Source organism: Truncatella angustata (assembly GCF_020726525.1).
Source record: "Truncatella angustata strain MPI-SDFR-AT-0073 chromosome Unknown BKA67scaffold_7, whole genome shotgun sequence".
Classification (NCBI taxonomy): Eukaryota; Fungi; Ascomycota; class Sordariomycetes; order Amphisphaeriales; family Sporocadaceae; genus Truncatella; species Truncatella angustata.
In genome coordinates, this window is record NW_025763387.1 from 1,011,812 (window position 1) to 1,025,900 (window position 14,089).

Here is a 14,089-nt window from a genome sequence, read left to right on the forward strand (position 1 = left end):
TGATCTTGATTGACTGGCTGAGGTAAATACATCCATCTTTCGCTGGTAACCATGCATGCTCATGGCGCCTGTGCTAATCTGTGCGCCTAGGCACATCCTACATGGCGACAGAACCGCTAGCAACACTAAATACCATGCTCCTAACACTCTCATTTTTCATCCAAGGATCGTTGTTTTCACCGAGATAAATGCAGACAAAACTGGAAGAATTGCCCATCTTTTATGACTCACTCTCTGATAAGCTACGAGACTGGGCTCTTCGTTAGAGCATGTTCTTCGTAGCCTCTGCGCCGTTATGTGGTCGGCACATTAATTTATACCCCAAAAGCCTTCCCGAAGCCTCCTTTGCGGCTCTGTGCCCCAACCAGGCGGCGTTCGTTGACTCCATAGGATCCGGATGTGAGAGCATCTGCTACCTTGGAGAGAATGTTCGTGAAAAATTGATATTCTGCTCTTTCGAGAAAAACTCACGTATCCTGCGGCGCTTCTGCACGGGCTTCGTTGTTGAAGGGCATGAGCCGGACTTTGATCATTGGCAAAAGAAAATGGGTAATAAGTCTCTGGTTGGGGCGAGGGCTACGATTATGCTGGATATCTTCAAAGTCAGTTCGACCACCGCGCTTTATTCATTCGTCTCAACTGGATCTACCTTTCTTTATTTGCGTGAGGATCTATGCTAACTCATGGTAAGTCCAAATATCTTGCGGATTTGAAGTCTCTCAATTAGGTCTAAACTCGATTCTGAACTTGACGATCTTAAACCGTATTTCCAAACTCGCTTGAGGTTGGGCGAATTTGCTAAGTACACGACTGATCGAGAAGATATGCCCCAGTACTAAAGTAAATGGAACACCGAGAGTCTTGACGGACTTCCAGGTCTTCATTCGGCATTGAGGCACGCCGGCCGGTATATATGGTGGGCGCGGTTCAAGAACTGGGTTAGCTACATACCGCCGAAATCAGCTGAAATGCTTCCAAACCGCAATAATGATAGTATTTTTAATTGAAGTGATGTTTGGGATTTGGCAGAGAGTAGACGCAACCGAATAAATTTTGTGAAATACCTTATACAGAGCGATGTAAAGCAAACACAGTGATGATCACTATTGCAACGGAATTGCAAAGGAGTTCAAGGTTATAACAGTCGGCCTTTCTTGTCCCATAGAAGTTCGGGGTACCTTTGATTGATATGAACAGAACCGCAAACGACGATACTGAAGTTGCCTGCGCCATGTCATTGTCTAACTTCTGGCCGAACGACTCAACCCTTGCCATAGATTGTAGTGCACAAGACTTAGCACAAATGAGACTGTCACTGCTCTCAGGCCTCAGCACATCTTGCGTCGGATGAGGCGCTAGAAATTCGCAGCAAACGATCCTACAGTAAACTGATTCTTGCGGCTAACAAATTGTGTCGCCATTCAACCAAGGCAATAAAGTATACTCCCAGAGCTTTGGCATTCATTAGCATGCCGTTTGGAATGGAGTGGACGGCATTGGAAACTTCAAGGATGGATTGAATCGTCCCAATTACATTTGATATGATGTGGTTGGAGGTGATGATGCGGGCTTTCGGAATCAAAAGCGCCTTGAGAGCCTCGACACTGAGCTGTGGGTCGTCTTGGTTGTCATTTGATCGTCACGCCCAAGTCCCGAGCAAGATGTATCCAGGCAGAGCCTCCAGCAGATAACATCACATGTCATCCTTCAGGCAGAGCTCCTAAGAAAGCCTGAGCGATCGGAATAGACATGTTGTCGATTGACCGAATGCTTAGATAGGCTTATATATAATCTCCGGAAGGAGAGTCATATGTTCAAATATCTATTTCTGTGGTCGTTGACTTACTGATTTCGTCCAGCGAGGCGTATTGACCTCTCTCTTGTTGACCTTGTAGGCAGCAAGCGCCTCCATGCTCTTCATGCCAGTTCCGCCCGGCACAGGCGTGAAATATAACAGTGAGTTTACCGCAACTATCGTTTTGTTATGGAAGTCAATGTTCTCATTTCCCAAGGCGGGCGTGCGTCACAGCATTAAAACAATGAAAACATACTTTTCCATAGCGCTCTGCAGTATAATAGTGCCAGAGGCATTATTCACAAGCGCCTTGTCTTTAGATAAGCCAGGCAAGCAAACTCCAATATCTCTAACATCAATGGTATCGTGTGAATGTATGTTTATCGTACCGCTGCTAATTGAACACCAGTTCTGTAAATGATACGGAAGCTGAAGGCACATTACTTAGGAGTCCGGTACGGTTTTGCTGCCGATCAAAGCTACCATTGATTCCTATTTACATGACATTTTATGTCTTCCGAATGTTCGCAAATGGGCCCTTAAGTATATGATAAGGCTTCGGATTTGAGAGCGGGTTCACTTTCAAGCAGCCCGTGAGAAATTCGTATGGAGATGCCATCCCAAAATTGACCAGGAAGCAAGGTAAGAAGTCGTATCTCTCCACATGCTCTGTCTAAGCTTTGATACTCATATGGTATATTCTCTGACATTTCAAGGTGTATTAAGTCTTGCTGGTTTAGTCGTATATTGATGATAATTGCAGATACAAGCGAAGTGCACCCAGTAAAATGTAAACGTTTCGTTATCTCGCGCGGTATTAGGACATGATTTGAGTCGCAAGACCGACGACGGGGCAGCTTTCGTGGCTTAAGAAATTATGAAATATATGGTTAGGCAATCAAGCAGTTATGTTGTGAAACCTCATATTTTAAAAGTTGAGCTTGCTCATCACTTCAGCTTCTCGAAGACAGCAAACAAGTTGACCCGAGAGTTTCATATAGTCGGCATTGTACTGGGGTTATGAAAATGATCGTTCAATATGAACAACATCGAACACAGAATTGCCTGGAGCTTTGCGAGCACGAGGCTGCTCTGGGGTTGCACAAATGAACAAATGAGGATTTCCAGTCGATGAGCTGCGACGTGGCTATGCTAATATGAGATTGTCAATTGCGGTGCGTACCTAGATACGTTGAGGTTATCAGTCGAGCTTTGCTTAAGAATGGGGGTGGAGGATAATCATGCATGTTATGGGCTATTAAGCGTACTAGTCGCTGATTCAGGTGGCAGTATAATTAAATGGTCTAAGAGCCACAACGATAGTTTGGGTGATTACTTCAGAGAGAATCTGTAAATATAGTCGGATTATAGAAGAGGTGAATGTTTTATTATGGTGTGTTAAACGAAGTCTGACTATGCTGAAGCTACGCGGCAGGTATTGATTATAATACCCAGGAACTAAATTGAGAAGATAAGGGCAAATTTATAAGAGCTAAGACCCCATAACACGAGGAAACTGGGCCGGCTAAGCAAAGTTATCTATATCCTTACACGCAACTTTATCGAGGATAACTTGCTGGAATACATACGGCAAAGGGAGAAGGAAAAATGGAGATATACGAATCAGGGCTGGCCATCGAGGTCAAGGCGCATATGAACGCTATGCTTTGAGGCCACCGAGCCCCGTCACCGTCGACTCACCATATCATAGGACGAGGCTCTTACGCGTTACGCTCGCCAAGAGGCGGTAAGTCAGGCCCCTCCTATGGACAAGTGTTCACTTCTTATTTGATCTAGAGCAGAGCGTACTGGGTTTTGGGTTTTCTAAGTCCATAGACATATTCACTAATAATTAACATATTTCTTAACATATAGTTAAACGCCAAGTCCAAATTATATTCACAAGTTGAGCTACCAACTTTTCCTACTATATTAGGTGCTATATCCCCGAGATCATCTGTGAAATTTATGAGACGTACGAAAGTTATAAAGAACTTATGATAGCCTTTTGGTGAATGAAAACGTAGTACGGCAAGTTACCATCGGCATCCTATACATGTAGCAATTCGACGGTCCAGGAGCTCCAGCTACGTATCGCCTTGCGGTAAACGAGTTGGTGAGTTTTTCCAATGCAACTATTTGAAACATAATGCGAGATATTTTATGCGGGACATTGATCTTATTGGCTGTTGCTATAGGCCTGCAAAAGTGCTTAAAATGTTCTATAAACTCAGTTGGGTTGGTAGGCTATAGCGTTCAGCTCCCGCTTATGTCAAGTTTTGCCCTTGACTGATTCTTGACTGATTTATTCGTCCTTTACTTGACCATGACTAGAACTTGACGAGATGACTCCTACCTTTCATATGTTGTATTCGTCGTCTAAGTGTATATTGTTCGATTGTATGTGGTCGAACGGCATTTTTTCTCCGTCTCTCCAAACTTCCTCTCAGCTTGCCAAACAGTGCAGAAAGTTAACATGAGTTAACATGAGTTAACATGAGTTATCATGAGTTATCATGAACCATCGAAAGCTCTAATATTCAACCCAATTATTTTGACCTCCACTATGCCAAGAACGCTCTTATTAGTCTCTGTCTACTGATTTGAAGATTGTATATGCTATCTGACCGCGCACAATCGACTACGCCCATACCAGCATGCTCGACATTAGATATATGGTTAACGGCTTTCGGTGATCAACGATTTGAAAACAATTTCCACCTTGACCACCACCCTCTCTTCGACTGGTAATACCTGATTAGAAGCGACGTTTTTGGACTGCTTCATCAAAGATTCTAGACAGCCAACAATTGGGTATAACGAGAATCGATTTTCCACAACTGTGTTGGTAGAACGACAAGGACATAGCAAGCAGATAGATTGATCTCTAATCTAAACCGAATACCCTTGAAAGCGCTAAATTTCACTGTCAACGGTAACAGCCCCGAGCTCATGTGGTCGTCTGTCCCTCAATGGTCTTGCCATGCGCGTATCGTCTCTGTCATATTTTTGCGCGTCAATATTACGTACCACTGCAAACATATCGATATTAGCATTGATGAACAAGATCGGCAGTGAACAGTCAGGGGCAGGCTCAATGCTCGGCACATCTGTCCGTCTGATGGACTCTTGACCACTCACATTCGGCAAAAAGATCCCGCATCCTCCGCTGGTACCACCACCCTATGAAACTGACAAAAGCCAGAAACATTATTGCAGTAATGGCGCATGGCTCCCAATACCCTAAGCGTGACGTTAGTAAGGAACTTCAAGACCAGTCGAATCCGAACGACCTAGTGATGTGCAGGAAATTTGTTATAAAAACTGCCATGGTATAATGGTAAACTTACTCCGCGCTGCCTCGATTGCCGCTGCAGTGTTTTTCGAGGCCACAACGCCCGGGCGACTTTCGTGAGGTGAGAGCCAGTATCTTGCTTGAACAGAGCATATATTTGCCGAGTAAACGCCCATAAGTTGCATGGTGGTCCCACCAAGGACTGAGAAGACAGCGCCTATGCCGAAGATCACGGCAAAGAAGTGGTAAATGACGCACCATAGCATTCTGGCCGTCCACACTCGCTTTGACTTTAGGATGAGCCAAGGCATTCTGGGGTTCCAATGTGGATTGGAATTAGTGAGCCAACTGATGGATGAGGCTTTAAAAAAGCCACTTCTGTGGAGCCATGTGTTTCTCGTCTCATAATCTAGCACCTTCAGGTGGTCTGTATACCCTTCTGCCGATGCTTCTCCGACGTTGGTCCAGAACCAAAGCAAGATCTGGCCGGCTTGGCTACAAGCATAAACACTAGACGTAAGCGAGCGGCAGGCCAAACCGATGGGCGGCGTGAAGTAGGACGTCATGAAGGCTAGAATGTATGGCACGTAGATCAGCAATGACATGAGGGCCAGAATAAAGACCCAATCAAACGCCACTAGGGTCGTTCTCTCGCGGAGGTCCATCATGTCTTTGTCTTCCTCGGTCTGGCCCATATACTCGTGGTCTTTGCGAGTGCCATAGGTTGATATGATCTTTTCAATCCACCCTTTCTTCACATGACCTCGTCTCCATTGCCAGGCTGTCTTGTAGCAGCTAGGAAATGCGAGTCCGAAACGAAGGCCAAAGAATCGTATGACATCTACTTCTTCACCACGTTCTGTCGCGAAGACGCCTTCCAGAATATTAGGATTGTTGCCTGCGAGCAACAATCCGGATATAATAGACTATAGCAACAACATCAGTACGAACAGGATGCCTGGTGTTGAAAAAACAGGATTTTGTAGGAGGATGAAGAACTTACAATATGAGGAATAATCATGTACCACTGCCCAAACGCTAGAGCTTCGGCAATATCTTGATCTCCAAACTGCTCAAGGCTGCTCAAAAGGGCGAATATAAAGCCGCCCAAAAAGAATATCACAGGCGCGCCAACGATAGTTCCGAATGAGTATTGGCAATGAAGCATTGTGCGCAAACGCGTTCGTGTTTTTGCAACAAAGCTTTCGAACTCGGTATCGCGCTTCCGAGGCTTCTCGACATGAGCCAGATTTTCACTACCACATTTTTAATTAGCACGCGTCTTCCTATCGTACTCGGGATGAAGTATTTATGTCATTAGGGTCGCTAGAGAACATTGGTTGCACGGAGTAATGTCCGTAGAACAAGCGTTTCATTAAACCACACTCACCACGACGAATTGTTGCAGATATGTTTGGACCATTGACGAGGAAATTCACCACGAACGCGATCCTCATCATCATAGAGACGAATTTCGTATAGAAGGTTTTCCATATGGCGCCATGGACTAGCTGCTTGCTGAACAGTGGGCTTGCGAGTAAACCTGGAACGAAAAGACACCTGACTCTGCCTTGGACTGGGTATATTAGGAGGATGTTGGGATTGCTCTTGATTCAACATTGTACTCTCTGAAGTAGGACTGGCATTTCTTAGCCCTGTTAGCGGGGAAGGTGCCAGCGATCTTGACGTCGAAACTCTCCTAGGACGCTCGTTCCCTCGCTCTGTGAGAGAAGATAATTCGATATCGTCTGTTTGAGAGGGTTCTTCGATATCAATCTCGGGAGGCAGGTGTGACTGTTGTCCCGGGGGCGCATCATCTCCTTCCTTTATTCCAGTTTCCGCAACAGCGGCTTGCCTCGGCAGTAAATCTCCAGGCTGGCCCTCGATGACTTCATGTGCAGCTTCTGAGTGCCGTAACTGATTACTTTGGGTGTTTCCGTCATCCAAGGCCAAATCCAGATTACCGATCAAGATGACCATTAGGCAACGTGCTCTCATATCAAGTGTGAGTCGTTTGTTCTGTACAGAGTCAATACGGATACGCAATAGCAATCAGAATACTGACCTGCATCTTCTCTTTAAGAAATTCGAGCATTCTGTTATCCAACACGGCTTCGTATAGCCCACTCAGTATCATTGGCGCTGCAAAAGCAAAACATGTTGACAGCCATATTACTGTGTCCAAGATGACGATGATTGCAGCGCCTAAAGCCCCGAGTGGTGCCGCCAAATAACTTTTCACACCAGATAGATCGGCGATAAAGAATTGTCGGTAGACCTCGAGTTTCCTGCGTCGAGGTATACTGAAGATCAGGGGAATGGCAGGAATCAAGAACCCGCTTAGCGGCTGTAGCCATGATTCTAAATTGTTGCGATCATTAAGCTGCCAACCTGGGCAATTATCTGCCCACCAAGCATACGGTACCTCCACGAGGGGAGCACCACTGGGGTTCCCATTGTAAATTGCGTCACACGGAAATTGGTTTGAGTGTATGGCCTTCTGAATTAAGTCGTCCGGTGCCGCTTGGATGAAGTCGTTGGTCTTGACTAAGGTACCATTCACAATCGCAAGAGCTTCGCCCACCGCACGAAGACAACAAAATGTTTGGTTCTGGTGGCCTATATACACGTTCTTGCCTAGCGTCGGCGGGTTTTCTTCGAGATCGCGAAGTTGCCAAAAGATATCGGATAGTCTAGAAGGTGATGGTGTACTGCTACATGCAGTTGGTGTTGTTGCTGTCGCGTCCTGAGCGCTTGTCAATTTGACCGAGACCGCAAGAAACAACAACGAAGTGCTTCGCTTCATTTTGAACAGAAAATACCGTAACAATGAAATTGCGCGTCAGAAAATCATCGTTGTATTACAATTCCAGCAAGAGATAACAACATAAGATTTAAAGTCGTCACTAAGCGAAAAGACATTCGAGAGCTTATAAAGAACAGAGATAACCAGCGAAACAAGGCACGGGAATTGCGCCCGTAGAGAGGCATGCGACAGCTTGGAGCGGTGCAGCCTAGCTGTTCAAGTGACTATGAATAACGCCCAAAGAGACATATAAGATTGCAAGAGGAACATAAACATCAGGAGGTTCCAGCCGCCGAGGCTGAGCTGACCACCTCCAGAAGCAACCAGGTAAGTGGGCTGCAATCGAGGGATTCTAAGCTGGACTAGCATGGATTCCTCCTTATCTCCTGGGGCTGGAAGGCACTGCTGCAACATATTGGATTGGCTCCCTCTTCACTTCACCGAGAATGAGGCGTCGGATCAAGTGATGGATGAAGCTGAGCTCATTGAGTGTGTCATAGAAGATACGGTATTTTGAGTCATCCCGAAGAGAGAGAGAATAGTATGAATCGACCGAGTCTAGCCAAAAGATGTTTCCCCAGAACAAAGAATGGTAGGGACCAAGGGAGAGCCTGTAAGCAGATCAGGTATTATATGTGCACAAACGAGAAGGGGACGACTATGGTGTATATTCGATTTTGTACTACTGCAGTATACTCGCCTTTGCACTATATATACATCTCGATTTCTATGGAGTCGCACGCACAGTAAAGCTTGTTTCGAACAGATAACTGGGTAAAATGATGCACGACTCATGTTATGACCCAAGACCTTGGGATGACAGCCAGCACTTTCACATGCCGAAAGCACGTTCGTTCCGCATCCCATCCCCTACCAAATGCGCCCAAGCTACAGGGGGCTCACCGTGCGTCATAGCCTGTGGGGTTGGACGTTGTTAGCGTTCATTCCCCCAGCTTTTGTGAGAGCCGAGCTTGGAGGAAACCCCATGCCGAGATGGTGACAATCCCATGACACTTCTGTTTGCTACGACTTCCTGCGACGCTGCTTGCACGCATTCAACATTCACAAGATCCCGCTGATAACTGTGATCTCGTCTATCGGTTGTATCCCAATGAGGTAACGACGAGTCCAATCTCTACCGCGCGATCCCATTCAGCGCCGCCCTTTCTCCATTCCCGCTGTCGCCAATTAGCCTCGGCACAATGTCGACCGCCCTCGAGAGCTTCAAGGTGTGTTAATCGAGACTTTTCCTCTCCTGCCGCGCATCCCACGCCACCGAACCCCACGGCCTTTTGACTGACGAACTCTAAACAGGAGACGCTCAACCGCATAATCCTCGACCCGTCGAACCGCGACCTCCTGGCGATCGTCAAGGGCGCGCGCAATGGGGCCGTCTACGGGGCCAAGGTGCGGTTCCCGCACGCGCTGGTGATGGTGTTCCTGTTCCGCTCCGGGACGTTGTCGCAGAAGACGGGCCTGGTGTTCCGGGCGACGCGGACGCACGCGCGCAACCTGGCCAAGTTCGCCACCATCTACAAGACGGTGTGCTACCTGCTCAAGTGGTACGGGGCCACGCCGGGCAAGGAGGGTAAGTACGACACGTTCATCGCCGGCCTGCTGGGCGGCTACTTCGTCTTCGGCACCCGGTCGCGCTCCGGCAAGATCTCGTCGGTGAACCAGCAGATCGTCGTCTACGTCTTCGCGCGCGTGGTGCTCGCGCTCGCCCGCCTGGCTGTCAAGCCCGGCGCCGGCCTGCCCTTTGTATCCGAGGAGAGCAAGTCCGCGGCCATCAGCCACTACGCCTGGCCCGTTTTCGCATCTCTAAGCTGGGGTATGGTCATGCACCTGTTCAGGAACCACCCTGAGGATCTTCAGCCGAGCTTGAAGAGCAGTATGAACTATATTTACAAGGATAGCGATCATTGGGACAGTTTAAGGAATTTCGTTTGGCACAACAAATGAGGCAGGCCAGGTCTGGTGCTGCACCATTACGGGGACATTGATCAACCATTGCTCAGTTATCATCATCAGCGGCGTTTTTTTTTAAGGCATGTTATATATCTGTGGTTTGTTGTAAACATCATTGGGTTCAGAGTCGCACTGGTTGATAGAAAGATCGTGCTTGATAAACAGGAGGTGGCGGTAACGATGAATGCTTGGGTATATTTGAACGCCGTTTCTAAACCCTAGGTTAATGCTTTTCTTGTGCCTGTGCTATAAATGCTTCCAGCCATTGGACCACATGATTTGCATTTCGTTTATCAAGCATGCTTCACCAGGTTCGAAGCGAGGTAGCTCTCCCGCGGGGGTCTCTGAAACCCATTGTTCTATCCTCTTGCGCACGACGTGTGCCTCGAGCGAGCTTTGAAACCCTATCCTCCAGCTCATAATACGGTTCGCCCATCCGCCCACCACTGTCCAAAATGGAGTGGGAAACCGGTCGACCTTGATTCGGTTGTATGCCTTGACATTGTAGCCGACTCGAACATTGGGGTTCAACCATACTCCTCTTGCTGCAGAGAGGTAGTTGTCCGCATGGATCAGGCAACACTCTGAGCCCTCAAGATGAAAGTCTGCCAGACTGTCATCAATACCACGAAAGTCCAGGGCAGGTTCCGAGTAAAAGGGGACAGCGTCAAAAACCACTATTCCATTCCAACACGAAGCCACTTCGATTGGCTCGTTGAGAAGTGCTGAAGCCCTTGATTTGGGCGACTGGAACCAGGGCCAGTGCAGAGAAGCCGTTTTCAATCCCATGTCGTCTCGTAAAGCGAAAGTGTCATAATACATAGGCGAAGCTTTGTAGTCCATGGAACAGGCAGCGGCGTAATTGCCTTCGCGCGTATCAAACAAGGTCTGGATGTCTTGAGACTACGTGTCCGTGTCAGCATCCCCTTTTTATCTATATCCTGCACTACTCACATCAAACACGACATCATTGAGCCACAAGACCTTGTCGAAACGTCTGCCTTCTCTTTGGAGCCGTTTCAATGGCTCCATGGCCTGGTTGCGCACTTTTGAGAGATAGGGTATGCGGCGCAACTCCCACTGATCTTCGGCTTTGTTCCATACCCATCCCGGTTCTCTCGTGTCGGGCGGTGGCCGCAGGTCGATTTCGTCGAGCTGCTCCCAAACAGTCATTCCCAGACTGACGTCGTTGGTTGCGCCGCGTTGGTCCAAGTCCGCCTTCAGGTCCATCAAGGCATCTTTTGTACCTTCTTGCGAGCCGGACTCGACAGCCGAAAAGTGCACATTTTCAGCGCCTAGGTAGTCAACTAGCTCCAACACTGCTTGGTTCCACGCCGATCTTTGTATCAACTCCGTATTTCGGTGTACTGAAACTATGAAAACGGAAGTGTTGTTCACGCCGGGCACATGCGATGGATGTTGCAATTCAGACCTGTAGGTGCCCGGCCGTCTATTTATGAGGTATAGCGCATCGATCCAAAAAAGAATGGCGATAATATAGAGCGTCGGCCGCAAATAGAAGCGCCGGAGACGGCGGTAGCTGTAGAGCATGGAGATGAAATCTATGTCAAAAAGGAGCGACGACGAAGCGAAAAAGAAATGGTAATGAAGCTATGGTGATGAATGCACTATCTCATCGTGAGCAAAACGGGCAAACTTTCCTTGCACTGGCCCCCCGAAAACGCAGAGACAGCAAGGTGTGTTGCTCATGAACACATATCCAGAAGAGTAGAATAGTTAAGGGGATGAATCAGCAAAAGTGGTACGTAGTGAGGCTGTGAAGGTTTGAAGATGGTATTGGCACCTGAATGGCGCTTCTTAGCCTGTGGAGCGCCTCAAACGCCTGAAGCCAGCGTGCGTGCAGTGGTGGGGACGTGCTGACGACCCTGAACTCTGGAAGTCGAACCGCTGGCGTACGACCTGGCGCGGCCTGGTACGTACTTTGTACGGCGCAGATGGCTACGGTTAGAGCAGGCGCAAGCTGGTCAAATTTGGGGGACGGCAAGAATGAGAAGACATCGCCAATGGCGCCTGTCACCCACAGGCAATGCTCGTGACCACTTGTCGATGGGAGCATCATCTCCTGATGGTGAGATTCCCACCTCAATCTCCCTTTGTGCACCATTGTAGGTAATCGCATCTCGGCTGCGGATTTCATATTGGCAATGTGGCTTTCATACTGTAGCACGGTCATCATCTTGGCAGATCAAGACGACGAGCCCCCTGGCCAACGCATGCAGATCAGAAGCTGTCACGTCTAGGCCATGTTTAGCGTAGCACTAGCCTATCCCCTGGCTTCCCGGCGCTCTTGATCCACTGTCGTGAGCTTAGACCGAATATTGACCAACCAAGATATGATGTAATGGGTTAATTATACCTGACTGATGGTATTTGCTGAACCACGGTAAAGAAGCAAGACACCTGAGATCGTGTTGCAGTCGTTGTGAACCCCTAATCAAGACTACAAATATCATCATTGGGTAATCAAGCACCATGGCATCGTCAAACGACCTCCCATCAGCGGCCACCGAAGGCTTCAAGGATGCATCAGCGTACGATGCTCACCGTCCCTCCTACCCGCCCGAAGCTGTGGACGCTTTCTTGAACAGTATGAAAGCCACAGGGCAATCGGATGTCAGGATCGTGGAGATTGCCTCTGGAACTGGCAAGTTCACTGAACAGCTGGCAAGCAGACCAGAGCAGTTTCTCATCAAGGCCATCGAGCCTCACGAGACAATGAGACAAAAGCTCAGCGAGAAGGATTTGCCCGCTGTTGAGGTCGTAGATGGCTCTGCGACAAAGATGCCAGTAGACGACGAGTGGGGCGACGCTTGCATTGCGGCTCAGGTGTGTAACGCGAGACTTGGTTTGGTCGCTTGTTGAACACTCACTAACATGCAACGCAGGCATTCCACTGGTGCGTTGTACAACAGAGACAAATCATATACGCTTGTACTGACATACTTGGGCAGGTTTGCTACGCCAGACGCACTGCATGAGATTCACCGCGTCTTGAAACCAGGCGCAGTGTTCGGCATGATCTGGAATGTGGATGACTACAACCAACCTCAAACTTGGGAGGCTTCAACAAAGTGGGAGCGAAAGCTCAAGGACTTTGTTCTATCGCTGGACGATGGCCTCCCGAGGTTTAGACATCTTGTAGGTGGTCTCACACATACTTGACCCCATTCACGACTAATGGTTCACTCAAGAAATGGAAAGAAGTGTTTGAGCGACAACCGCCAGGAAATCCCCTACAAGTGGTGAGAGACACGCTGCTAGATCGCCTCCCCAAATTCTCGCTACCGATCGGGGAGGACTCAGTCAGATGGACAGTCTGGTTGAGCGAGGATGCCCTGTGGTCGCGAATCAACACGTTGAGCCAGATTGCAGTACTCAAGGATCAAGACCGGGAGAATGCGATCAAAACATTCAAGGCCGCCCTGGGGGGCGACGACGTTGAAAGGAACGAAAAGGGCGAGATCGCTGCACATGGTGTGACATACTTTGCATGGACGGATAGAATCTAGTTGTGGTATTTCAGGCAATACCTTTCCACATAAATCTCTAGCAAAGATACCCTCTGCCTGTTCGAAAGAATGGTTGCCTGGGAGCACCACAAAATGCAAAGGGCATATCGGCCGCCATGACTAGCTCAGTCTAATTCTGCACTCGTGCCTGAAATACTGCTTGCAGGCCACTGTAGACGTCAGACATGTCTGATCCCGATGCGTGCCGTGAAGGGAACTTTCTGCGGAGACAGCAACACCGCTCGAAGTCTGCTGAGATCAATCTGCGGAGATGTACATGACTAAAAGTAGTCTCTGTCAGTTTTCATGTTTGTCCAATGAGGCCGGTGTCCGCTCACCATTGTTGCCTCGAACGAAGGCATCGCCATACGTCCTCCGCTTCACACCGTTGACGTACTCCTCAGTCTTCTCAAGCGCGATGTTCATGTAACCATCAACGGATTGAAGCTCTCCTACAGAGGTCTTTGTCAGTGGATATGTGCCCCCCGATATGAGATTTGAAGGCTCAACCCACCCTTGTAAACCACACCAGAGTTGAGCTTGACGGTGACGGGGTTGCCATGTAGCTGTGACAAAAAGCCCGAGGGGTCTCTGCCCTCACCTTGTCCCGCTGTGCCGTTCTCCATTGCCTTGGTTGTGTTTTGGGGCTGATGTCACTGTGTTGATTGATTTGAGTTGGACTGCTCTGACCTGAT

General features: G+C 48.3%; 6 protein-coding genes across 6 annotated transcripts; 3 read left to right on the plus strand and 3 right to left on the minus strand.

Annotated features, from left to right (window-relative positions):
• Positions 1 to 143: 143 nt before the first annotated feature.
• On the plus strand, positions 144 to 1,068 carry BKA67DRAFT_575154 (uncharacterized protein). Its single transcript, XM_046103475.1, has 2 exons — positions 144 to 602; positions 692 to 1,068. The coding sequence occupies exons 1-2, from the start codon at positions 270 to 272 to the stop codon at positions 725 to 727; spliced, it is 369 nt and encodes a 122-aa protein (XP_045955054.1). The 5' UTR covers positions 144 to 269; the 3' UTR covers positions 728 to 1,068.
• A 3,643-nt stretch (positions 1,069 to 4,711) lies between these two features.
• Positions 4,712 to 7,896, minus strand: BKA67DRAFT_661510 (uncharacterized protein; the record flags this gene model as incomplete). Its single annotated transcript, XM_046107826.1, has 6 exons — positions 4,712 to 4,827; positions 4,937 to 5,038; positions 5,146 to 6,016; positions 6,094 to 6,346; positions 6,481 to 7,109; positions 7,156 to 7,896. 6 exons carry the CDS (start codon positions 7,894 to 7,896, stop codon positions 4,712 to 4,714), a joined length of 2,712 nt encoding a protein of 903 aa, XP_045955055.1.
• Positions 7,897 to 8,821: 925 nt separating this feature from the next.
• BKA67DRAFT_575158 (putative peroxisomal membrane protein) lies at positions 8,822 to 10,060 on the plus strand. Its single transcript, XM_046103476.1, has 2 exons — positions 8,822 to 9,125; positions 9,211 to 10,060. The coding sequence occupies exons 1-2, from the start codon at positions 9,099 to 9,101 to the stop codon at positions 9,856 to 9,858; spliced, it is 675 nt and encodes a 224-aa protein (XP_045955056.1). The 5' UTR covers positions 8,822 to 9,098; the 3' UTR covers positions 9,859 to 10,060.
• On the minus strand, positions 10,061 to 11,634 carry BKA67DRAFT_575160 (polysaccharide export protein). The gene is made up of 2 exons (XM_046103477.1): positions 10,819 to 11,634; positions 10,061 to 10,767 (listed from the first exon to the last, which is right to left on the minus strand). Exons 1-2 carry the CDS (start codon positions 11,413 to 11,415, stop codon positions 10,111 to 10,113), a joined length of 1,254 nt encoding a protein of 417 aa, XP_045955057.1. The 5' UTR covers positions 11,416 to 11,634; the 3' UTR covers positions 10,061 to 10,110.
• A 575-nt stretch (positions 11,635 to 12,209) lies between these two features.
• Positions 12,210 to 13,530, plus strand: BKA67DRAFT_367369 (methyltransferase). The gene is made up of 4 exons (XM_046096463.1): positions 12,210 to 12,711; positions 12,771 to 12,781; positions 12,837 to 13,023; positions 13,077 to 13,530. The coding sequence occupies exons 1-4, from the start codon at positions 12,358 to 12,360 to the stop codon at positions 13,392 to 13,394; spliced, it is 870 nt and encodes a 289-aa protein (XP_045955058.1). The 5' UTR covers positions 12,210 to 12,357; the 3' UTR covers positions 13,395 to 13,530.
• Positions 13,531 to 13,652: 122 nt separating this feature from the next.
• BKA67DRAFT_661514 (uncharacterized protein) lies at positions 13,653 to 14,020 on the minus strand (the record flags this gene model as incomplete). Its single annotated transcript, XM_046107827.1, has 3 exons — positions 13,653 to 13,675; positions 13,733 to 13,846; positions 13,909 to 14,020. 3 exons carry the CDS (start codon positions 14,018 to 14,020, stop codon positions 13,653 to 13,655), a joined length of 249 nt encoding a protein of 82 aa, XP_045955059.1.
• Positions 14,021 to 14,089: the final 69 nt, after the last annotated feature.

Coding starts and splice junctions, on each gene's coding strand:
- BKA67DRAFT_575154 (XM_046103475.1), top strand. CDS start 270: ATGTTCTTCGTAGCCTCTGCGCCGTTATGTGGTCGGCACATTAATTTA. Junction 603..691: donor TTATGCTGGATATCTTCAAA/GTCAGTTCGACC, acceptor ACTCATGGTAAG/TCCAAATATCTTGCGGATTT.
- BKA67DRAFT_575158 (XM_046103476.1), top strand. CDS start 9,099: ATGTCGACCGCCCTCGAGAGCTTCAAG. Junction 9,126..9,210: donor CCGCCCTCGAGAGCTTCAAG/GTGTGTTAATCG, acceptor AACTCTAAACAG/GAGACGCTCAACCGCATAAT.
- BKA67DRAFT_575160 (XM_046103477.1), bottom strand. CDS start 11,415: ATGCTCTACAGCTACCGCCGTCTCCGGCGCTTCTATTTGCGGCCGACG. Junction 10,768..10,818: donor TCAATGATGTCGTGTTTGAT/GTGAGTAGTGCA, acceptor ACGGACACGTAG/TCTCAAGACATCCAGACCTT.
- BKA67DRAFT_367369 (XM_046096463.1), top strand. CDS start 12,358: ATGGCATCGTCAAACGACCTCCCATCAGCGGCCACCGAAGGCTTCAAG. Junction 13,024..13,076: donor TCCCGAGGTTTAGACATCTT/GTAGGTGGTCTC, acceptor GGTTCACTCAAG/AAATGGAAAGAAGTGTTTGA.